General features: G+C 44.9%; 1 protein-coding gene across 1 annotated transcript in view; it reads left to right on the top strand.

The window, feature by feature from the left end:
* Positions 1–1,869: 1,869 nt before the first annotated feature.
* The window catches only part of STK40 (serine/threonine kinase 40), a 29,879-nt gene continuing 9,259 nt past the window's right edge, over positions 1,870–22,489 (top strand). The window contains 7 exon segments of the mRNA XM_020983646.2: positions 1,870–1,934; positions 1,937–1,984; positions 3,337–3,422; positions 3,930–4,073; positions 7,270–7,497; positions 8,426–8,478; positions 20,957–21,072. Coding sequence (XP_020839305.1) covers positions 1,874–1,934; positions 1,937–1,984; positions 3,337–3,422; positions 3,930–4,073; positions 7,270–7,497; positions 8,426–8,478; positions 20,957–21,072 — 736 coding nt within the window. The 5' untranslated portion in view covers positions 1,870–1,873.

Here is a 22,489-nt window from a genome sequence, read left to right as displayed (position 1 = left end):
GCTCTGCTTGAAATAACATGGTACCAATAAGCTGTTAGGAAAGGGAGACTCTGTGCTGCCCCGCAGCCGGGCCTAGCAGCTGGTTTTTATCTATCTGTTACCTTCCTTCCTGCTGCCCGTACTTTGAAACAGGTTTCCTATTCTATTGTTCTAATTGAATCTCAGCGGCCTTGAATGGGGTGGAGTGAGGGGTAAAGGTACGGTGTGTGGCAGCAGCGTATTGGGCTGTTCCCGCTCATCTCTGTTGAAACAGCTCTCATCAAACTGCTGTCTAGACAGTGTTTTGTATAAAGGCAGCGTTTGCACAGATGTACCAGGGCCTCTGTGGGAGTCTCTAAGGAGAAGAGTAATTCCTGTTTCTGGGACTAGTGCACCAGACAAGGTATTCAAATCTGATTATTACCAGTTGTCCAGGGCGGGGGGGGGGGGATTGCCAAAATCTCTTAAAAATGGTATCCTGACCATTTTTAGTCCCCATGGTGGGGTAGGGAGGGTAATCCATCTCTGACTGTGGTGTATGTGTCTGAGGAATTCCTAGCTAGCTCCTGATGCCCATGGCTGGCAGCATCTTAGGCAGCTGGGAAATTAGTCTGTGTGTTGTCTTTGTCATAGGTAAAGTAAGTTAAATTTCTCTACAGCATTTTAGAGGTGAAAAGGCTCTTAGCAACCCCTCATTTTACAAGTGAAAAACTTAATCCCAGAGAAATGAAGTGACCTGTCCCAGTATATCAAGTAGTCTACTGCTGACTTTTTTGCTTGGCTGGGAGGCAGGTGCTGTTATTATCCCCATTTTACAGATGAGGAAACTGAGGTAGAAAGAGGTTAAGTGACTTGCCCCAAGGTCACCCAGTCTAGTGTCTGAGCCTGGATTTGAGTCTTCCTGACTGCAGGCTTGAAGCTCTAGCCACTGCACCACCTAGCTGCTCCCTAGCGCCCCCTAGCAGCTCCCATTTCAAAATATTGGTGGTCGCCAGTATTAGGTAAGTTTTCTTCATTCAGGCGACTGAAAAAACCCAGATTAGGGTTCAAATTCAATGTAAAGAAACATTTATACTGGTAAGCTTCTTAGTTTAGCTCTACCCATATTTTTTTTTAATTTTCAAGTTATGCTCTGAACTTCTCTGTGTGTATGGTTTTAGTAGAGTGAAGTAGATTTATCTTTAAAATGCTGAGTTCTCTTTTAAATGAGGCCTTTTATGAATATCACCAAAATCTACCAGATATAGACCTGTGAGTTCAGGTGAATCAAGGAAAGGCTTCAATAGATGTGTTCCCTCTTTGGCCCAAATACTGTGGGTACTAGCTTTCTCTTTTAGAGGCAGGGCCCATATTTGTAAACTAAAATTGCTACTAATAGTAATAATAATAATAATAATAATAATAACCAGAGCTCAAGTTTATATAGTAATTTGCAATTTACATGGTCCTTTCCTCACAACAGTCGAGTGAGGTAGAGAATACAAATGTTATCCCCAATTTAAAGAAGAAACTAGGACTCGTGAGCAATACACAACTTGTAAATGTTGGCACTGGGATTAGGCTCAGATCTTCTGGTTCCCGGACCCAGCCTCATACTGCCTTCAGCATCTGCAGAAATCTCCTTCATTGCATGGCAGACACCTGGCATCATTCAGCAGGTGCTGCTTTTCCTGCCTCTGTGGCCAAATTCTCCCTTTCTGACTTGCAGGCATCTTTAGCCCCCTGTTAATCCTTTGCTTTTTGTCAGAGAGTACTGCCTCTGTACCAGAGAAAGAGGAGGTGGCTTCCTGATACATTGCCAAGTCAGAGGCTTGTGTTATCCCCAAGTCTGGGGAATGAGCTGACTTAGTCATTCATTGTGGGGGGATCTCTTCTTTCTCTTCCAGAGCTGAGGATGAAGCGGAGAGCATCAGACAGAGGAGCTGGGGAAACGTCTGCTCGGGCAAAGGCTCTTGGAATAGCATTTCTGGGAATAATGCAAAGAGAGCTGGGCCATTTATCTTAGGTAAGTCACACTCAGATTTCTCAGTTTTCTCTCGAGCAGGCTGGCTTACAGCCTGTTCCATGTGCTGACTGAATGAAGTAACAAGATAGCAGCAGTGTTCTCATATGAGCTCGTGTTCAGACCTTGTGGGTTCAGTCACATCATTATCAGGGCTCCTGTAGTAAACTAAAGGTTGTTTGTTTGATTTTCATTTTCTCAGGGGAATTGTGAGGTGTTAAGTTAGTAGATATTTGAAACTGAATACCTTCATTCGTGTGTGACCACGTGTGTGAGTGTATGTGTGTTTACTGACTTGGACTCTTTCCTTTGAGGAGATGAGGCCTTTCTCTTTTCCCTGAAAATAACTGCTTGTCCTCCTCCTCCCTCCCCAGCCCCACCTGAGTCCATGTGGACATAGGAGAGGTTTATTTTCTCTATTTTACCACAAGATCAAACCATACTTGATTTAGGACTCACCTGAGAGACCCCGTGTTTGCTGGGGAGTAGTGCCTGAGCAGTGCATGATTCAGTCTAGAAAGGCATTGCTGTAACTCTCAAGTACCTAAAAATTTGGCTGATGGTTCATGAATAAGAGCACTTGGTGGTCTCAGCACAGTGGAGAAGAGATATTTACAAAGTGAAGAGAAACCAGAATATGATGGAAATGGGGTGGGTCAACCGACTGGGTTTGGTGTTCTAGGGTTTGCAGTTCTGTGATTATATTGAGCCGCCTAAGTAAATGTTGGCTGTCACATTTAATAAGCATTTATTAAGCACCTGCTGCGTGCTAGGCACTGTGCTAAACGCTGACCCAGAAGCCCAGATTGCCTGTAGACAGAAGCTAGCTGTGTTGGGCAAGCAGGTCTTAGGAAACTCTGCCCTCACTTGGAGAGGCAGAGATTAGGTATGTGCTGGATTGCGTGACACAATACCCTTGGACACGTGGACTTGTCAGTGGTACGAGAATAATGAGTCACAAAATCTTAGAGCTAGCAGGGGATCGTCTAGTCCCTCCCCTGCTTGAATCAGGGACCTCCCTCCACAGCACTGGGCCCAGAGAAGGAGTGCTGCAAGCACACCCATTTATATATAAGAAGTTTCTTTTTGTAGACATGGTATTGTTCAAGCAGACTTTAAAACCCCACCAGTTTGTTTTTAGGAATACCACAGTTTGTAGGAAAGACTGCCCAGTGTAGACCTTTGGCCTGTCTAAATGAGAGAACAGGATTGAGATGTTCACACTCAGCAGAGTTGGGTTGGCTGCCTGGAGGCCCCCGGAGCTCTAGATGTGGGACTTCATGATCTTAATGACATCCCATTATGCTAGGCATGGCCCATTAAATACAAACATCTGTTCTACTCTGTGCCCTCAGGTCCTCGATTAGGTAACTCACCAGTGCCCAGCATTGTCCAGTGTTTGGCAAGGAAAGATGGGACAGATGACTTCTATCAGCTAAAGGTAAGGTGGAAGAGAAGGCCTCAATACGTCTGACTCCTGCATCCTTTTTCTTTTTCTTTTTTTTTTTTTTGGTGGTGAGGCAATTGGGGTTAAGTGACTTGCCCAAGGTCACACAGCTACTAAGTGTTGTATCTCAGGCCAGATTTGAACTCAGGTCCTTCTGACTAAGGGCCAGTGCTCTATCCACTGCACCACCTAGCTGTCCCTGACTTCTGCATTCTTGAAAGAATTGTGCACCCTAGGTAGCTTCACGCCAGTGTTGCTTCCAAATGAGTAATGCTGACTACATTTTTACCTTGGAGCAGTTAGATTCACACATTCTGTCACTCTGTACAACTCTTGGTTTAGATGTACATAAAATTAAAGAGCAGTCCCATTTGAAGAGCCTGTTCAGTCTTCCATGTGCATTAGAAGTGAAACCTCTCCAGTAATGCAGTCTAGTCCTAGCAGTCATTTTGTTTAATGAACAACAAATATAGTAAGGCTTTCTTTTCCTTTTCCCTAAAGATTCTGACCCTCGAAGAAAGGGGGGAACAAGGCCTAGAGACCCAAGAGGAAAGGCAAGGCAAGATGCTGTTACACACGGAGTATTCTCTGCTTTCCCTTCTCCACACTCAGGATGGCGTAGTTCACCACCATGGGCTCTTCCAGGTAAAGTGTGGAAATGGGGATGGCTGGCTCTGTGAGCCTCCTGCCACTTCTTGGGCTGGGCTTGGTATTCTGCTTTCCAGGAGCTCTTCATTTCATTTTTAAAAAGAATTTTTTATTGTTGTTTTTTGTTTTTATATCACTTAGTTTTTTCTCTTTATCCCATCCCCCTCCCCAGAGAGCCATTCCTCACAATGATATTTCCTATGCAGAACCACCCCAGCAAATCAGGGCTTCCTTCGGAGCTGAGGGAGGTTATTCAGAGGACATTGTTTACTGGCTGACCCAGTGGTCTTGGTCACAACAATCAACTCTAGCCAGAGCATAAACAGTGTACATCTGAAATGGTCATGATTTCTTTGAAAAGCAGCTTTTCTGGGTAAAGGGGGAAGGCCAGGAAGTCTCTTAAAGACACAAAGAATTTGGGGATAGATTTGAGCTCTCTTCTCCGAAGTTGCTTTGACCTCTTGAGAAATGTAAGAAAAACAGTAAAACTAGAAGTCAGGGGCTTCCATATCACCTCAGAATGACCAGAAGTAGATTCTTTCCCAATGAATAAGATACCTCCTTTAGGTATTTGTTGGACTCTTCATTCAGGCCCTCTGGTCCTTCAGGCAGAAAATGAGTCACCCAAGTGGCATTGGCTGGTTAAGAATCCTTTTGTAAATGTGCTCGTTAAAAATCTGTGTCCTTAAAGGGGCTCTAACACCTTTAAAATAGAAGAGAAAAACCATTCTTAGAAAAGAAATGAGTTACCAGTCCTGACCAGGGCATTTTCCTACCTGTCCTGGAAGGGGCTGATTATTTTGGGAGCCCTGAAAGCATTAGCTGAGGGCAAAGAGTAGTGGCTACAAAAATGGCTCCATTCCCAACTTTCCCCTGATGGGTGATCAGGTGTAGCTGTACCTTTGCTCCTTATCGGTTTAGTCTAGAGGAGTGAGTGGCAGTTGTCTCCCTGAGGTCTTTGTGTTTAGATTTATTTTCAGAGACTCTGGGAGATAACCCAGAATAGTAATGAGTAACTCAAAAGTTTCTTATCCAGGGTATTTTGAGAGTAGTTTTATTTTCTTAACAGCTTACACCAGAGGACCAGAGTCCTTATTTTAAAAGTACTTGTGATTTAATCATTTTTTGTACATATTATTTTATTGGGGGGGGCAGGGGGGTAAGGGACTTGCCCAGGGTTACACAGCTAGTAAGTGTCAAATGCCTGAGGCCGGATTTGAACTCGGATCCTCCTGACTCCAGGGCTATTGCTGTATCCACTGCACCACCTAGTTGCCCCTTGTATATATTATTTTAAAAGACTAGAGAGCTTTAGTAGTCGATCAGTAAGTATTGAGCACATCCTTTATACCAGGCCCTGCACTTGGTGCTCTGGGTAATAATACAACATATAAGGCATGATCTCTGACCTCAAAGATCTTAGAATCCAGTTGGGAAAATAAAGTGCATGCATACGAAGATGATACTACAGCCACTATATGATAAGCACCAAATGTTTGGTACACGTAGTAAGTGCTTCAGAAGTTTTAAGGAAAAGGAGAGGACTCCTGGGGTGGTGGAGAGATCTCTGGGGTTCTAGTTGCAGCCCTGCCACTGAACTGTCTTTGGGACCAGACTTGGCCAAGTCTCTTCAGCTCTGGTCCTCAGTTTCCTTATTTATAAAATGACAGTGTTGGACTAGATGACTTCTGAGGTCACTTATAACTGGAGTTGTGTGATTCTAGGGAATCTTTAGTGACCTCAGGTGACCGTGAGCAGAGCACATTGTGAAAGAGAGGGGGAGGAGGATGAAAGACCCGAAGTCTTTCTTGTTATCTGTCTTAGTTCAGCTTAAATTTTAAAGAAGGAAAGTGGCAATAAACCGTCACTCCCTGAGTAGGATTGATGATGTTGAAAGAAGTAGTTGTGCTTTTCAAAAAGATTTGTGAAAATGGATTTGAAATCCTAGGTGCTTCGCAGAGCTGACTTCTACTTAACCTTTACTGTCTTATTCACAAAATTTACACTGCTACCCAGATATAATAAAATGCACAGTAAACATTTATTAAGCACCTACTGTGTGCCAGCTACTATGTTAAACACTAGGGACGCAAATAAGAAAGCCAGTCTCTGCCTGGGGATGACAGTACACGAAAGCCAAAAGAAGCAGTAGAGATCATGCCAGAGGGTACCTGGTTTGGGGGCATAATGAAGACGATGGTAGAGTCAAAACCAAGCAGAGAGCTGGGGGCAAGTAAAGAGATTGATTGCTGGGATTCTGAATGCTCTGTGAAAGGGGCCTTTGGGAGGAGGTCTTTCTCTGCCTTCCAATCAGAGGGCTGAAGCAGTTGAGGACACCGTTGAGGTGTGAAGATCAAGGCTGAAGCAGTATTCATGATGATGAGTTGTTTCCTGGTGATGAGTTGGGGGTGGGGGTGCATGATGATGACGGGTCAGAACCAAGCAGAATGGCCGTCGGTCAATGAAGAAATGGCTGGGATGTTGAAGAACGATATGACAGGGAGAATGAACATCTCCATCTCATCCTCCTAAGAGACCCCAACAAAACACACCTTGTGAAAAGAGTGGCAGAAGGGGCAGCTAGGTGGTGCAGTGGATAGAGCACCGGCCCTGAAGTCAGGAAGACCTGAGTTCAAATGCGGCCTCAGACCAAACACTTGACACTTACTAGCTGTGTGACCATGGGCAAGTCACTTAACCCCAATTGCCTTAAAAAAAAAAAAGAGTGACAGGAAGCCTATCAGTCATCTGATGCTTTTGCTTTAAGTGTGTGGCCCTGGGTTCAACTCTCTTTAATTCTGATAGAAACATGGAGCTCAATGAGCACTTGTTTGTGAATATAAGTCCTTCCATTTATGAACATGGCCACTTCTTTGGCTGTAGAATTTGGCAATGTTTGAATGTGCTACTCTGAGCCACCATGCCAGTCACTGAACAAGGCTTGTTGGGTGTAGCTCTTGGCACATCAAAGGTTAGGTAATGTTGACTGGCTCCATAATTACTTCATTTCAGTCCCACAAGCATGTACTACTTCTCAGGCCCCTCTTTCTTGTTCTGCTGTACATGGGTAGGCTTGGTTATTTGATTTTTTAAAGTCTTCTGAATGAGTTCCTTTATATACTATAATCCAAATGGGCAGCTCCAGTGCTAACGACTGTCACAAAACCACTATCCATGTTTCCTTTCCTCCTAGGACCGAGCTTGTGAAATTGTTGAGGATGCGGAATCTACTCGGATGGTCAAGAAAATGAAAAAACGTATCTGTCTAGTCCTGGACTGCCTTTGTGCACATGACTTCAGTGACAAGACTGCAGATCTAATCAACCTCCAGCATTATGTCATAAAGGAAAAGCGACTCAGTGAAAGGGAGACGGTAGTTATATTCTATGATGTAGTCCGAGTGGTGGAAGCCTTGCATAAGGTGAGCAGCTGCCAAGCTGAGCTGTTCTTTTTTCTCCTCTAGAGCATAGAGTGTGTCACTTTTCAAGTACTAGATAAAGGGTAAAGATGAATGAGTATCTTAGCTTGCCTAACACTTAGAATACTTACAGTGAATCTTGCCAAATCCTTCTTTCTTTTCAACCTTCTGAGTGGTGATGGGGGCTCAGCAACTTCAAGAAAGATAGTTGTGGAATTAATTGTAAACCAGGTTAGGAAGTAGCACCCACGCACAGCAGATTTCTTGGGTTTGAGGCCCTTCAGACCTAGAAACTGGCCAGAGGATGACCTAGAAGAGTCAATTACAAATAGGCTCAATTGATTAGAATATTAGAAATCAGTCTGAAAGCTTTGTCATTCTATTGCAAATAAAAAGTAGGCTCCTGATTTTGAGTCCCTGGTTGTCCTCTAAGCTCTCATCATAGCTAGAGCTGTCCGCATCTGGCTCGCTTCCCCTTTTATAAATCAATTGGTAATACCATTTCATCCACAGTATTGGATATTGTGTTGATCAACCAGTGATGGCACTATAGGGAGTGGTCTTTCTCTCTTGGCAACTATTCATAAGCAAAAGAATGGTAGGGTGGGTTTAGTGAGAACTTTTGGTGCTACAATCCAGTTTCCTTCCCATATGAGTTAACAAAGTTATAGAATTCTTGGGCTCTCAAGGGTTGTACAACAGAGTAAGAGCTGAAAAGGAAAGCATTTCTGACTTGTGGGAGAAGTTTCTATCATTAGAGATATTCAAGCAGATGCTCTGTGATCAGTTTCTTTGGGGACATTTTAGAGTTCATGCCTTGGGCCCAATGGCCCCTAAAGGCCCTAAGGTTTTATAAGCCTTGAGTTTGTTGTGAGTGTCTAAATAACCCAAATCCAAAATCAGTATATTCTCAATACCTGTTGTTTTTCAGAAAAATATTGTGCACAGAGACCTGAAACTTGGCAATATGGTGCTAAACAAAAGGTAAGCAACCTTTTTCTCACTGTCTCATTAAAACCTTGAGATTGAGGGAGGTTGTATGTGATTTTGTCAACAATAGCACAAATTTAAGAGGATTAAATGTCAAGTCCAACAATTTGGGTTCAGAAACTTACACGGTATGGGGGTGGTCAGGCAGTAGTTTATGTGGGAAAGACTGGGGGGGTGATTAGATTCAGCTCCACAAAAATCCAGAATGTGACATGGCAGCCAAGAGAGCTGACAGAAGTCTTAGGCTGACTTCAAGGACACAGGGGCCAGCACAGAGGAGATGGCAGTCCCACCATACTTTGCCCTGTTTATGCCACAGCTAGATCGCCTTCATTTTAGAAAAGATATTGACAAGCCTTATACCATTTCCGTAGGACAGTGATTATTGTAGAAATAGGACTGGAAATCATGTAATATATAGATACCAGTTGAATGAACAAGAGGTGTTTAGCTTGGCAAAGAAAATATGGTCTTAGCTCTTCAGATATTTGGAGAGAGCTTTGTGAAAAAGCTCTTGTCTCCCTTGGCCCCAGAATGCAAAGCAACTGCAGAGAGGCAGGTTTCAGATAAAACAGAAAACTTCTACCAGCCTGCCCCAAAGTAAAATCAGCGTTTTTGTAGGTCATGGGTGAGTCTCATCGGAGGTCTTTGAGGAAGGAGACTAGGGGACCACTTGTTAGGGGTATTATGAGCAAGTGAATTCCTCTGCAAGGACGAGTCGGACTCTGCGTTCCTCCCAGCTCTGGGCAGCCTTCATTTCTTTCAGCTGCCACTAATTTTAAGCTCCTTTCAGTGACGCAGAAGCCTCTGCTTTCTTAGAATCCCCAGTTCAGGGAACCCACTGCCCTGAGAATATCACCATGAATCAGCCTGGGCCCCTTATCTCCCCACACAGGGTAGCCCTGTGTAGTTATATGTACACACAGTTCTCATCAGGGCATGGATGCAGTCCTCCCTTGTTCTTTGAGGCTGCTGCCCCTTTCCAAACTATGGTATCCCACCAAAGCAGGAAAGACTGTGAGGACAGGCTCTAGTGGATAAGGCTGTTTGGTAAATAGCCTAATGCAGAGGGGCTCGTCACCAGGGTGATTAGAGAATGATGAGGTTTTCTTAAAGGTCCTTTCCAAAGTTACAGATCTGTGATCTTGGAAGTGCAGAGGCTAAAAAAATACAGTGAGAAATGCCAAGGATTCGATTCTTTTATCCCCTCTTGCTGTTGATGTACCAGGAAAGATAGACTCTCCTGGCTTTCAGAGCCAAAGGTAATTACCCCTAGAAGTGTTAGCTGAAGGCCTTCCATCCCTTCCTGAAGAGGGAAGAGAAAGGACGTGGCACAACAGGTCAGTGGCAGTCCTGGCTCAGGCAGTAAGGTAGCAGCTACTTCCAGCTAGTCTGCTTTCTGTGGAAACTCTGAGAGTGTCACGATCTGACCCTGTGGTAAGGAACAAGAAGATCTGCAGGAGCAAGTGGTGGGGGGGGTGCCTCTCAGGGCCTCCCTTGACTTCCAGCTGACTGAAGCGTCAGCAGTAGATTTGAGGAGGCAGAGGGAGAGGGCAGGAAACAAGTATTGATTCCCACCTGCTATGCTCCAGGAACTGAACTAAGCCTTATGTCACTTGATCCTCACAGCAGTCCTGTGAAGGAGGTGCTGGGGAAACTGAGGCCAGCAGGGTAAGCGACTCGCCCAGGGTTACCAGCTAATGTCTGAGGCCAGATTTCAACTCAGGTCTTCCTAACTTCAGACCCCACACTCTCTCCACCGCACCACTGAGATACCTCACAAAATCTGGGGCTGAAGGACACCCTCCAACTTCCACAAAGAAGTGGTTAAAGGTGTCGTCAGACACAAGTGCCTGCATGTGCACTTCGAGGAGTACATTGATTCTTTTCTTTATTGATTAACCCTTTTGGAGTGTTTTTGTTGTTGTTGTTGTTTGGCTAGGCAATGGGATTAAGTGACTTGCCCAGGGTCCCATAGCTAGTAAGGGTTAAGTGTCTGAAGCCAGATTTGAACTCAGGTCTTCCTGAATCCAGGGCCGATGCTCTATCCACTGAGCCACCTAGCTGCCCCAACCCTTTTTGAGTGTTGAAGCAAATCCTAGACTTGGGCTAATGAAGAGGGTCAACGGGAAGTGGCTCCTTTGAATGTCTTAAAGGTGATACTAATACTAATCAGTCTCAGAGAAATGTAAACCTGGCTTCTTCAGCTGAGATTCGGGCTGTTTGGAATTGGAAGGCTGTGGCTTAGAGCTAGGAGGTGGCCTGTGTTAGTAGAAAGCACTGCATTCCCATCCCTCCTCTGGTCTAACTAGAGTGGTGCCTTTGTCACATCATGGCTCTAACACTTGGGTGGTTCTCCGTTCTGACTGGAGAGGACTGATAGTAAATAAAGCATGCCCCTCCTCCTCTAGGCCTTGAAGGTAGACAACAGGTATGGAATGAGGCATGGGTTGTCAGAAGTGACAGTGATCAAAGAAACATTAATAAAGCATTTATTTTAGAAAGAAAAGGTAAAAGACATGTGGTTCTCACTGTCCATATTCAGTGATATTCTGGAAGGGGAGGTCTGTGTGACTAAATAATAAACAGTTTAATCACTATTTCTGTCAGTGACCCAGTAACCCATTCAGCTAGTCCGAATCTTCCCTCTGTCATTGCTGCGAGTACCCCCGTGGATCTGGAAATCCAGCAGAGACCTCGAGTGTCCAGAGGCCCAAGTGCTGCCTCAAAAGCTGGGCTCTCTCCATTGCCCTGGTAACTTTGTGATTCAGCCACTTCCACCTTTTGGCTAAGCTTTCATCAGTTCCAAAATCCCCCTCTTTACCTTGAAGCAGATTTTTCTCATGCCTTTCAATTGGTTAAGTTGCTTCTGCTCTCAGACTTAAAAGAAGGGAATAAAGAAACTAATGACTTCCAGTACAGTTTCCTGGTAAAAGAGCCAGGAACTCTTCTGGTGTAGGGAAAACAAAAAAGAGAACTTTTTACAAGAAATACATGATGACAGTGGTGATCTTCACCCCTTGATGGAAAAAGTGAAATGACTGAATCATCATTGGGGTTACTTTAGGTTTGAGACAGTTCCTTTTTTTTCCCCTCTCTCTCTCTCTTTTCCCCTCTCCCTCTCTCTCCTTCTGCTTCTCTGTCTCCCCATCTCTCTCCTCCCTTTCTCTCCCTCTCTTCTTTCTCTTTTCTCTCTTCCCTTTCTCCCCCTCTCTTTAAAGACTTACATACCAAATTCCTAGAAAAGGAAAAAACACAGTGGCAGCCAACAGGGTCATAACTGAAGTGTGACTCATTGCGCTAACACTGCCACAAAGCTCCCTGCCCTGCCTGCCTGCTTAGCAGGGGCCTGGGGGGCTTTTGGTTCCCAGATGGCTTGCTCTTTCCCCAGAGCTGGCTGGGGATGTTGCATTCCCAGGGAGACTGGTCCTGGGAGCCCTATATACATTCTTCGGTGTTTCTTAATTGTTTTACTGGGTCTATGTTAGGCTGTGCCCCTTGAATAGAACAGCATCATGATAAGATGGTAGGACCATTGGGCTTAGGTTGACTTTAATATCAGTCCCAGCTTTAATATACTTACTGTGGGGTCTTAGGTGAGTCACTTCCCTTTCTGACTTTTCCTCTCTGTAAAATGAAGGTGGTTGTTTTTATATTATCTACCCTATTGGTAAGGGACAGCTTTAGAAACTTTTAAATGCCCCCCAAAATGAGAAGTAGCTGTTACCATGTGTCCTCTGGCTTATTATAATGGGGGAGGGAGGTCATCTATTGGAAAAGAGACAGTAAATCTGTCTTGTCAACCGAAAAGCTGCTTCAGTTCTGTTGTGTCTTCTCCATATTTAATCCTCAAACACATTCTGCACAGTGTCACATCATTCAGCCATGCAGAGTAACATTTTCAAATATATTCCATTGAATTCTGTCATTATCTTAGTGAGTGGGGCCGGGTGAGGCTTCTCCTGCCCTGGGAGAGAATGTTTCTTTCCCGAGGTATCCTGCTCTCTCATCTCTGTCAGATATGCTTATTATCTCCATGACTTTGGGCCAGGCTGTCTGTTCCCCTCTCTGACCCTCAGTTTCCTCATCTATAAAATGAAGGAAGTTAGGCTAGATGACATTTCAGGGCTTGTTTTGCTCAAAAATCCCATGATTATCTAAGCTAGAAACGGCAAAGACATGCCCTGCCTCCAGGGTCACTTCATCTTATATGCAGGGCTAATGGAGCCAGAATGGTAAAGCTAGATTGGCTCTTCTTGAAGGTTTCAGGAGGTTCCTCTTGAACATTTTGATCCAGTGCTGTAGTTCTGTCCCACTAGTTTGCCGTCAAGCAGGATGCTGCATGGTATAGTGGAAAGGTCCAGACCTGAGAGAAAGACCTAGCTTCTAGTCCTAACTCTGCCACTAAGTAGTCAAGGGACTTTAGGTAAGTTGATTTCCCTTTCTGACCTCAGTTTCCTCATCTGTAAAATGATGGAGTCAAGCTGGGTGATATCCAGGCTCCTATCTAGCTCTGATATACTGACATCATGTAAGATTTCTCTTTTTGCCACAGTTCTACCATTCTGGTGACCAGGATCTATTGGCTTTTCCCAAAAACTGGAGCCTCGGTTTTCTTTCTGGTTGAAAAGCAGACCTCATAGGATTGTCTTTGTCTTATATATGCTGGCCTTTTCCAGCCAGCACATTCACAGATTTGTGAAAGGTCTTTAAAATCTCTTGTATTGTCATCAGCCAGGCTCATAAAAGCACGCCTCTGACCCCTTGGATTTGACCAGACTTTATCCCTCCCCACTTTCTGCCTTACTTGACTCTTTGGTATTGTGGCTTCTAGCCCTGAAGGAAGGACTCCAGTTTGGCTGGGCCTTAACCCTGTTCATGGGGAACGCTGAAGAAGCCTCTTCCTCCCATCTTCAGATTTGGAAAGTCAGGTGTCATTAGCCAGCATCTGTTAAGTGCCTGCTGTGTGCCATGCACCGTGCCAGGTCCTGGAGATACAATGACAGAAAAGAGCCAGTTCCTGCACCATCCTAATTGAGCGGGAGGGAAGAGGAATGGGATTCTCCCTGTCTCATTTGTTGGGCCAAGAGGAATGAAGGCTTCATAACCCTCTTCCCCAAGCTGTATGAGCTCTTCTTTTTAATCTAAGGAATAAAGGTGCTGTTTTCACAGCAGCCCTGTGAGGTCAAGAGGACCCCTTTTACAGATGAAAAAATGGAGACTCAAGAAACTAAATTACTTGCCTGTCTTCTGTGTGTCAGAAGCAGTGACTGAAGCCCAGGCCCTCTGCTCTTATATCACTACACCATGCAGTGTCCACACCTTTGATGTTAGCATAGTTAACAAGAGCCCCCAAGGTAGCTGAGCTTTGAAAAATACTGTTACCAGGACTGATCCTCTGTTCTCTGAGAGCCAGCCTGCCAAGTGTCCCCTCCTCTCAAGACTGCCTCATTTAGCCTGCCAGAGGGCCTGAGGTTGTTGGAGAGGCACTGTTAATATGCACATGCACTGCCTGAAAGGGACAAAGCAGAAAGCTGGTGGCCCTGCTGCTAAGGTTCAGTCTAGCAGGTTGGCTTGCTCTGTCACCTGGAACAAAAGGGGGGAAAGGGGCAAGTGAATTTGAATTTTTCGAAGGTGGCATGACTCAGGAAGGGTAGGGTCTAGGTGGAGATTTGCAGCAGAGTTAGAGACTTGGGTGGGCCAAAAGAGGAAGCCAGACAAACGGGATTTCCCCTAATTCCAAGTGAAAGTGGCTACTGCTGCTGTTAAAAAACATGCTACCTCCCCCAGTAGGGGTCATAGGGATTTAGAGCCCCCAAAATAATTTGTCTAACCCCCTCATTTTACTGGTAAGGAAACATAGGCCCTGAGAAGTACTGACTTAGCTGTTAGAGGCTTTAGAGCTGGAAGGTCTAAAGGTCATTTGGTCCAGCCCTCATTTTGCAGGGGAGGAAGTTAAGGCCCATTGAAAACTATGATTGTCCAAAGTTATACGGGCATCCTCAATACCAGCAGATGTGTATTAAGCACCTACTCTATGTCAAGCGCTGGACTAGGAGCTGGGGATAAAGAGACAAAGCAACAGTCCCTGCCCACAAGGAGTTTATGGTCTAGCCAGAGTAGGGGGTACAGTGCTAGGACTCAATTATATATACATTTATACAAAAGAGATTTCTGGAAAACTTAAAATGCTAGCTTTAGAAAGCTGTTGTGCTGCTGTTGCTAAAAGTGAAAGGCCAGAGCCTGCACTTCCTGGCCCCCTCTTCTGTGGGCCTTGGCTTTTTCATCTATAAAATGGAGTCAGGCTAGATCAAGGCTTCTTCATCTTCTTTGTGTCGTGGACACCTTTGGCAGTCTGGTAAAGCCTATGGGCTCTTTCCCAGAAGAAAGACATAGTATTACAAAGGGAATAAATCTATTTTGAAGCAGAGCTATCAAAATAAATTTTTTTAAAAGCTCACAGACCCATTGACCAGACGAACTCTAAGCTTTCTTCCTGCTCTAATGACCTGTGACCTTCTTTAAGAACTCTGGACCAACTGGCCATTTTTCATTTTGGTCCTTTTCAGAAGCATTCTGCCAGGCACACATACCATTGACATTGAGCCTCGCCAGGCAAAAGGCACAGGGAACGTTACTGAAATGTTCCCAGGTGTTCGTCCCTGCATAGCTGTCCTCAGAGGAGACTGAAGATGTGGCATTACCCAGAAGTAAATTATCAGCTTTGCACAAAACACTTTATCTTTTTCAAATAGATTTTTATTCACATATTTTGTTTTTACATTATACATTTCTTCTTTCTCCTCCCAGAGAGCCCTTCCTTATAAGAAAGAAATTGCTTTACCAAAAAAAAAAAAAAAAAGGAAGAGAAAAAAACACATCCAAAAAAAAAATCTGATATACTACACAAATGTTCCATACCCATGTGTACCAGTCTCTGCCAAGGAGCAGGGGGAAGTGCCTTCTCCTTTTTGGGGCCAAGCTTGTCATTGCTTCATTTTTAAATGTTTTACTGATGTTCTTTTTTTTTTCCATCACTCACTTTCCATTCAACCTCCCCTTATAAACAGATGAGTAAATGAGTTAAGCCAAACAGCTCTGCTTAAATCGCTTTGAGCATGGCCGGCTCGAAGCCCCAGATCTTTCTTCATCTTTTTGCCTGACTTAGGTGACTTGGTGCTATTTAAGGCCCCGCATAGTCCAGAGAACAAAAACTGAGAAGAGGAATTCCAAGTTAAGACAACAGTTCCCGGCCATGGGGGTGCTGGAAACTTGTCTAGAACAAAAATGAATGAAGACGCTTATGATTGCATGGGCTCGTTCATGTGTTTTGCAAACATTTTGCTGAACTACCATGCTAAGCTGAAGTCTTGCCCATTTCAGGGGATTACCAGGATTGTTTGAAAGCAGCTGAATTCCTATCAGCTGATCTTAATACCCCCGGTGCTAGCTAGTTAATAAAAACTAGCGGAAGATCTGACCTGAATGAGGGGGCATGAGGGTCAGGTAACCAGAATACTTTATCTCTCCTGAAGTGTTAGGAAGCTGGAAATCACTGGACAGACCCTTAAACAGGCTGCCAGTGGACCCCCTTGCTCTGAACTCTTTACGGTCACCTCCAGGCCAGCAGGGTTCGGAGCCCTGCTGCTTCCTGTTCCCTCCCCTTGAAGGGCATCTGCTTTTATATACTAAGTCCCTGCCACTGAAAGTGTTTGGGCCCACAAAACCACAGACTGCCTTCCTTTCCAGCTCCATTGGAAATAATATGTCAACCCCACAAAGCACATTATATACATGTGTGTATTGCTGCTTCGTGAAGATGGGGACCCCAGGAGCTTCATCTTTGTCTCCTCCTGGGGCTTTATCCAGAGTCTACTTCCCACAAACAGACCCTGCATGGTATTTGCCAGAGTCTGCTACACACTAATCTGTAAGCCCTAGATTAGGACCCTTGGAGGTGACAGAAAAACACTTTGGGGGCTGCTTTCTTAGGCAGCTCAGTAAGGTTGAGAATGTTGAGGTTTTCTTCATCTCCCATTTATTTTCCTCACATGCCGTTTCTGGTGACCTCTTTCCTCTTGACCCGTCGTTTGCCCACCTCTTTTCTGCCATGCCAAGCGATGGAGAACACTAGTGCAGTACTTCTGTGGTTGGGGCATCTGAAAATCCTGGATAGTCACTACATTTTTCACCTGGCCCTGTGGTCAGCGTCCATTTCAGTCCCAAAAGGGCATAGTCATTGCTGCCTAAACAACACAGTCCTTGCTTATGCCAGAGCTCAGCAAAGCCAGAGCAGCATTGGCACTTTTAAGTTTTTGTATTGTGGCATATTTGGTATTTTCAGTATTCATTTTATAATAAAATATAAATTGTTTTTAAAAAATTAAATTGCATGTAGACATGTATTCCTCCAGGGTCTCCCAAATCAGTGTCATTTCACAATAAAACCAAATCTAATATAACCTTATTTGACCACTCACCTTTTTGTAACATTTTCCCTGTGGAATCTATCCTACTTGCCCACTCCAATTTTATTTGCCCAGAACTAATTAATGATGTTAAATGGGGGTAAGACACTATCATGGTTCTTATTGGATATGTGAGATATGATTTCACCCACTCTCAGTAGTGACAGTTACTGGAAAAGCTCTCTCCACTTTCCCCTTTCCTTCCTATCCAGTTCAGCTCCTCCCAGGTGTTAGCTAGACCGTGACACTCAAGGATTTGAGTGAGAATTGTACAAAGAGAAGAATCAGAAACAAAGAAAGCCCGTTTTCTCACTGTGTCATAGTTTTCCCCAGGCCTGTTGTAAACAAAACCTCGTTCTCTTCATACCTTGTATCTCTCTAAAACCTCATTGCTTTCTAAATCATCATTAAGTCCCACTAATACAAACCCCACCAGACTCGAGCTGCCTCCCTACCCATTCTCCTCTTCTTACTCCCTCTTGACAGCCTGTTACCATTTCTGTATTGAATAAGAGGCTTTTACTGGCTTCTTCCAATCTTCTTGCTCAGGAAAGGAGCTGAGGGAACTCCCTGATTCCTACTTAGGAAACTCCTCTCATGGAGATTTAGGAAGGGAAGGAATCTTTCCCAAGGTGGGGTAAACATCCTGGGTTTTTCTAATGTTAGGTTTGCGGAAGGGTTACAGTACATAGCCCTTCATCCTGTCCTTGCACTGTGAATGAAAATGATGGTTAGAAACCTATTTAATTACTTGAAAACACTTATAAATATTCCTGGCTTCTAAATTCAAAGTAAATTTGACAAGCCTGGCCTCACATTTCCTTTGTCTTCTGAACAAACGGAATCTGGGGGCTGCTTTACTGGGTGGGCTGGTACCAAAACTTGCTATTCTTCAGTAGAAAGCAGTTTGCTGTGTGAGCAAATTTAAAGATGTATGCAGAAGTTACCACCTAGAAAATCTGTATATTCAAGGGTTTGGTTTTTGGTTTTTTTTAGCATAGCATTATGTAGTGACATTGAGCAGGAGCTAGATTCTGTAATTACAAATTAGAGCCGACTTCCTTGACTAAATAATACCAGGCAATCCCTAACATTTGGGTGGCTGCTAATTTAAATACAAAACTTCTAAATTAACTGGCACAGGCCTGGCTATGTGTTGTTGAGCTGGCCTTGTATATTATTATGGGGAGAGGGGGAAACTAGCATCTTCTTGATGGTATAGAGGTGGAATTCCTTCCTGTTTTGTTGTTAACTTTTAAGACCAAGGGAGGATAATGGAGAGCTTCTGAAGCTCTCTCGGCTAGTTCTGTGTTGCTGGTGGCTGGACTGCTGCCTCCTTGAACTGGCTCAGTTACTTCCTGGACAACCCCTTCAGTGATCTCATCGGCCCAGCATGCACTGACTTGTAAATAGTGTTTTGAAAAGGCAGAGAATGATTAAGTCCTGTGTGAGCTATTGCTTTAGGGCCAGGCAATTCTTCCATCTACACTTCTTCTGGGAAGTTATGAGGCTGAGATGGCCAAGTGACTCAAACTTGCCCTGATCCCCAGGAGTTCTTTCTGCTGGGTAAGAGGAGCTGTGCTCTCCTTGGGAAAAATTGCAGTTCTTATTCTAAAGGAAATTAAATCAGACTTAGCTCAGAGATATGCCCCCTTGCTAATCTTCTTTAAGGCCAAGATAGGATGCTTATTTCTAAGACCTGAGACAGGAGAGAGCATTTATTTGCCGTTCGCCAAATACTTATCAAAAAACTACTATGTACCAGTAGGCTGTGTTCAATGCTAGGGGATATGTAGAAGTGAAATTATAATTGCCCTCAAAGTGGTTCCAGTCTAAGTGGGACACCCAATACAAATGTAGGACTGATGCAAAATAGAACAAAAAGAGGTGAAGCCATTTCTGCTGGAGAGATGGAGCACACTTAAGATGCAGTCCTTGCTCTCAAGAGCTGATAGAAGAGGAACCTAGATAGACTACAAACTAGACTATAGAGTGAGGGCAGACAAGGCGCTAAGAGATCAGCTGTAGGAGAAGTCACAGCTCATCCTCTTCCTGATGGGCTTCAGGTATGAGCAGACATCTGAGCAGAACCTCAAGGACTAAGCAGGTTTACAACAGACAGAATGGGAGTGAGGCCAAAAGGGGAGACGTTTCCTCAGCACCATCGAAGAAAGGAGCAGACACGGGAAGGCCCCAGATGTACCTTTGGTTTTCCTTGATGGGCCGCATGGATCAGTTCGTTTTCACAGACATATTTATGAGCACCTGTCTGATGAAATGAAATGCAGTAGTGCTGACTGTCCAGTGTTAAATGGGGTTCAGAAACTCAACTTCCCAAGTACAGAGGAGGGAGAGCATGGTTTGACAGCAGTTTTTCTGAAAAAGATCCTGGGGGAGTTAGGGCCTGCAGCCTCAGTCTGAGTCAGCAGCAGGAGATGGTGTCCTCTTGGGCTGGCTCCCAGGGATGGGGAGGTGGTAGGCCCTTGGTACCATGCCCTAATCAGAGCACTCTGGGAGCATTATGTTGAGTTCTGAGCACCACAGTTTAAAAAGATCAGGCTCAAGCTGCAGTGTTCAGACGAGGGTAGCCAGAATGGCGAAAGGCCTCTAGATCATGTCATAGCACAACCCAGAGCATGACCACTGTCTTCAGGTATTCCAAGGACTCTCATGTGGAAGAAGAATTAGACTTATTTTGTTTGGGCTCAAGTAAGGGGTGGATGTTGCAGAGAGAAATTTAGGCTTAGTGACAGAACAACTTCCTAACAATTAGAGCGATATAGAGGTGAAATGGCCTTCACCTTGGACAGTGGTGGGGCTGTCTCTCCCCCTTCTTGGCACAGGTCTTCAAGCAGAAGCTGCATGAACTCCGGCTAGGCATGTCACAGAGGGGCTGAGCGTCTGACCTCAGTCCTCAAAGTCTCTGCTTCAGCAAGCCATCAAGTACCATTCTCCATTCTTGGGATGCAGACCATCAAAAAGCTTATATTCTAATTGGGGCTGGGGTGGGGGAGGCAATGCAACAGGGAGAAATGACAACAGGTACATAGATGAGTAAATACAAGATGCATAAAGTAATGTGGGAGGCCAGAGGGAAGCACCGACAACTTGGGGGGAAGGGCAGTCAGGAAAAACCTCCGGTAGGAAGTGGTATTTCAGCTCAGCTTTGAACAAAACAGCTGCCAAGGCACTGGACGGGGGACTAGGGGTACAGAGACAAAGCAGGCTGTACCTCAAGGAACTGACATTTTACTGAAGGTTAAATAGTCTTGTCTAATTGGGGTAAAGAGGACACGGATGGGGGGCAGATAAAAGGAGATAAGTCTGCAGACATAGGTTGGAGCTAGAGTGTAGAGGGCTAAGTGGCATCCCTTCTCAATCACGTCATGATGGTGAGGTTAGAAAAGTACCAATAAAACAGAAATGTCTGAACCCAGGGCCTCATTTGTCTTTCTTGCCTCATCAGAGAGAATTCCAGCATCCCTACCTGTAACGATACCAAATAGACTAAGGCCCAGATTAGGCAGTTTGCCTTCCCTGACTGTTTAAGGTAAATGGGGCCCTGGAGCAAGTGACCTTTCAGACTGACTGCAGATGGATCTCTGCTTGTTCTGAGCTTGTTACAGGCAGCTCCAGATGTTTAGCCTGGGGACCAGCAGGGCAAAGGGGACTGGTGAAAACAGTCGTAAAGAGGGTGCCAGCTGGATGGGCCAGGTTGCGACAAAGGCTGGTTTTGCTTCATTTCCTCCCCGTGTACCTCCTTGAGGGGCAGGCAGACAGACTGGCTTAAACTCAGACTAGCTCTTGAAACAGAGGGGTTTGGGGTTTTGTGAGAACTAGACAAAGGTTTACCTAAGATTTGAGGTTTTCCTAAATCTGAGGAGACTTCCTTAACTTCAGCCTTGCTATTTAAAAAGGAACCGAATGCAAGTAAAAGATACAAAGAAAGATGCATGCCAGTTATTTGCGGAATGAATGCCTCTTTCTCTTGCTTCTCTTCCCAGAACCCACAGGATAACCATCACCAACTTCTGTCTTGGAAAGCACCTTGTGAGTGAGGATGACTTGCTGAAGGATCAGAGGGGGAGCCCAGCATACATCAGTCCAGATGTGCTCAGTGGTACGTGACTCTGGTCCAAAAACCTAGGACAACTGTCCTGTCCAGCTGGGGCAGACTGGATTTTCAGGGAGACTCTAGCACAGTGCTCAGTCTTGGTGGCTTTCCCTGAGACTGTCCTGGTCCATTCCTTCTCTTTCCCAACAAGGAAAAAGGATTGGATTTCTCCACTTTCTGTCATGTGAGGGAACTAGGGAGACCCGTGTTGCATTCTTGGTTTCCTCAGGGTTGGGACGGTTCGGCCAACCTACAGTGTATTCCACGGGACTGGGCCTCATGCAAGCACAATTTGGAAATTTCCTCTTTGGTCCTTACAGCTTGTTGAATTTTTAGAGTTCCTTGAGCCACAGAGACATAAAGCAGATGAGAACCTGTCCAGGGAATCATGGCAGCTGTCTCTGAATATCCCAGCCAGAAAATTAGCTATATTCAGCAAGAGAGGGCCTACTCTCTTAAAGATAAATAAATAAAACCAATTTCTTCATAAAGATCCCCAATTAGGACAGATGCTCATTTTCATACCCATTTGCTTCCTGTCTCCTGATATGTTTACCAACCAAAGGATTTGTTACCTCTCCTCCCCAACCCACGTTGCCCCTCTATAAAACCTGACCTTTTGCTAATGTTGGCCTCCCTGACGTCTGGGAGAGATGTTGGCAGCGGTTGCCAAGTTCATTAGTATTTGTCTGGGAGTAACTAGACTCTGCCAAATGGGCCAGAATACTAGAGACAGACTTCTGGGGCTGTAGACGTGAAGGCATCTACAGCTGCCACCTCACCTTGCTTCTCCTGCTCAGGCCTGGTTGCCACCAGACAGCAGTATTAAGCCATAATGGTAGAGCTTATTTTTCACCCCAGCCACAGATATTTGAGACACCACCCCTCCCCATTATTTCTTTGTTGTTGTTGTTAATTTATTTATTTTTAGTTTTCAACATCCACTTCCACAAGATTTTGAGTTCCAAGTTTTCTCCCCATCTCTCCCCTCCCCCCACCCCAAGATGGCATGCATTCTGAATACCCCTTCCCGCAGTCTGCCCACCCTTCTAGCCCCCCATTATTTCTAAAGGGTAATTTGGGAGAGGTGTGGTGGGACCCTTGCGAGGAGCAGCTGGCACCTGTCAGAAATGCTGATACCCTGAAAGTGTCCGTGAAATGCATGTGTGTGTGGTGCCAAGGCTGATTGGCACCCAGAGTGTGAACAGGTGGCCTCATTTAGGGGTGACAGAAGCTGTTTAGATCTCCCTGCTGTCATCTCCAGCCTTCTCCCTTGTCTTCTCAGTCTCTACTTGTTAGGAAAAATGGGGATATTTGTTTAGAAGGAGGGAGGAAATGTAGCTGACAGTAGTGATCTCAGCTACAGTATAAGGAGTAATAGTGTTTTCTCCTTAGCTCCTCATGAAGCTTTGCAAACCTTCTG

Source organism: Phascolarctos cinereus, unplaced genomic scaffold, assembly GCF_003287225.1.
Source record: "Phascolarctos cinereus isolate Bilbo 61053 unplaced genomic scaffold, phaCin_HiC Scaffold_726;HRSCAF=1367, whole genome shotgun sequence".
Classification (NCBI taxonomy): Eukaryota; Metazoa; Chordata; class Mammalia; order Diprotodontia; family Phascolarctidae; genus Phascolarctos; species Phascolarctos cinereus.
Note: the sequence above shows the minus strand (reverse complement) of the source record. Positions and strands in the feature narration are given on the sequence as shown.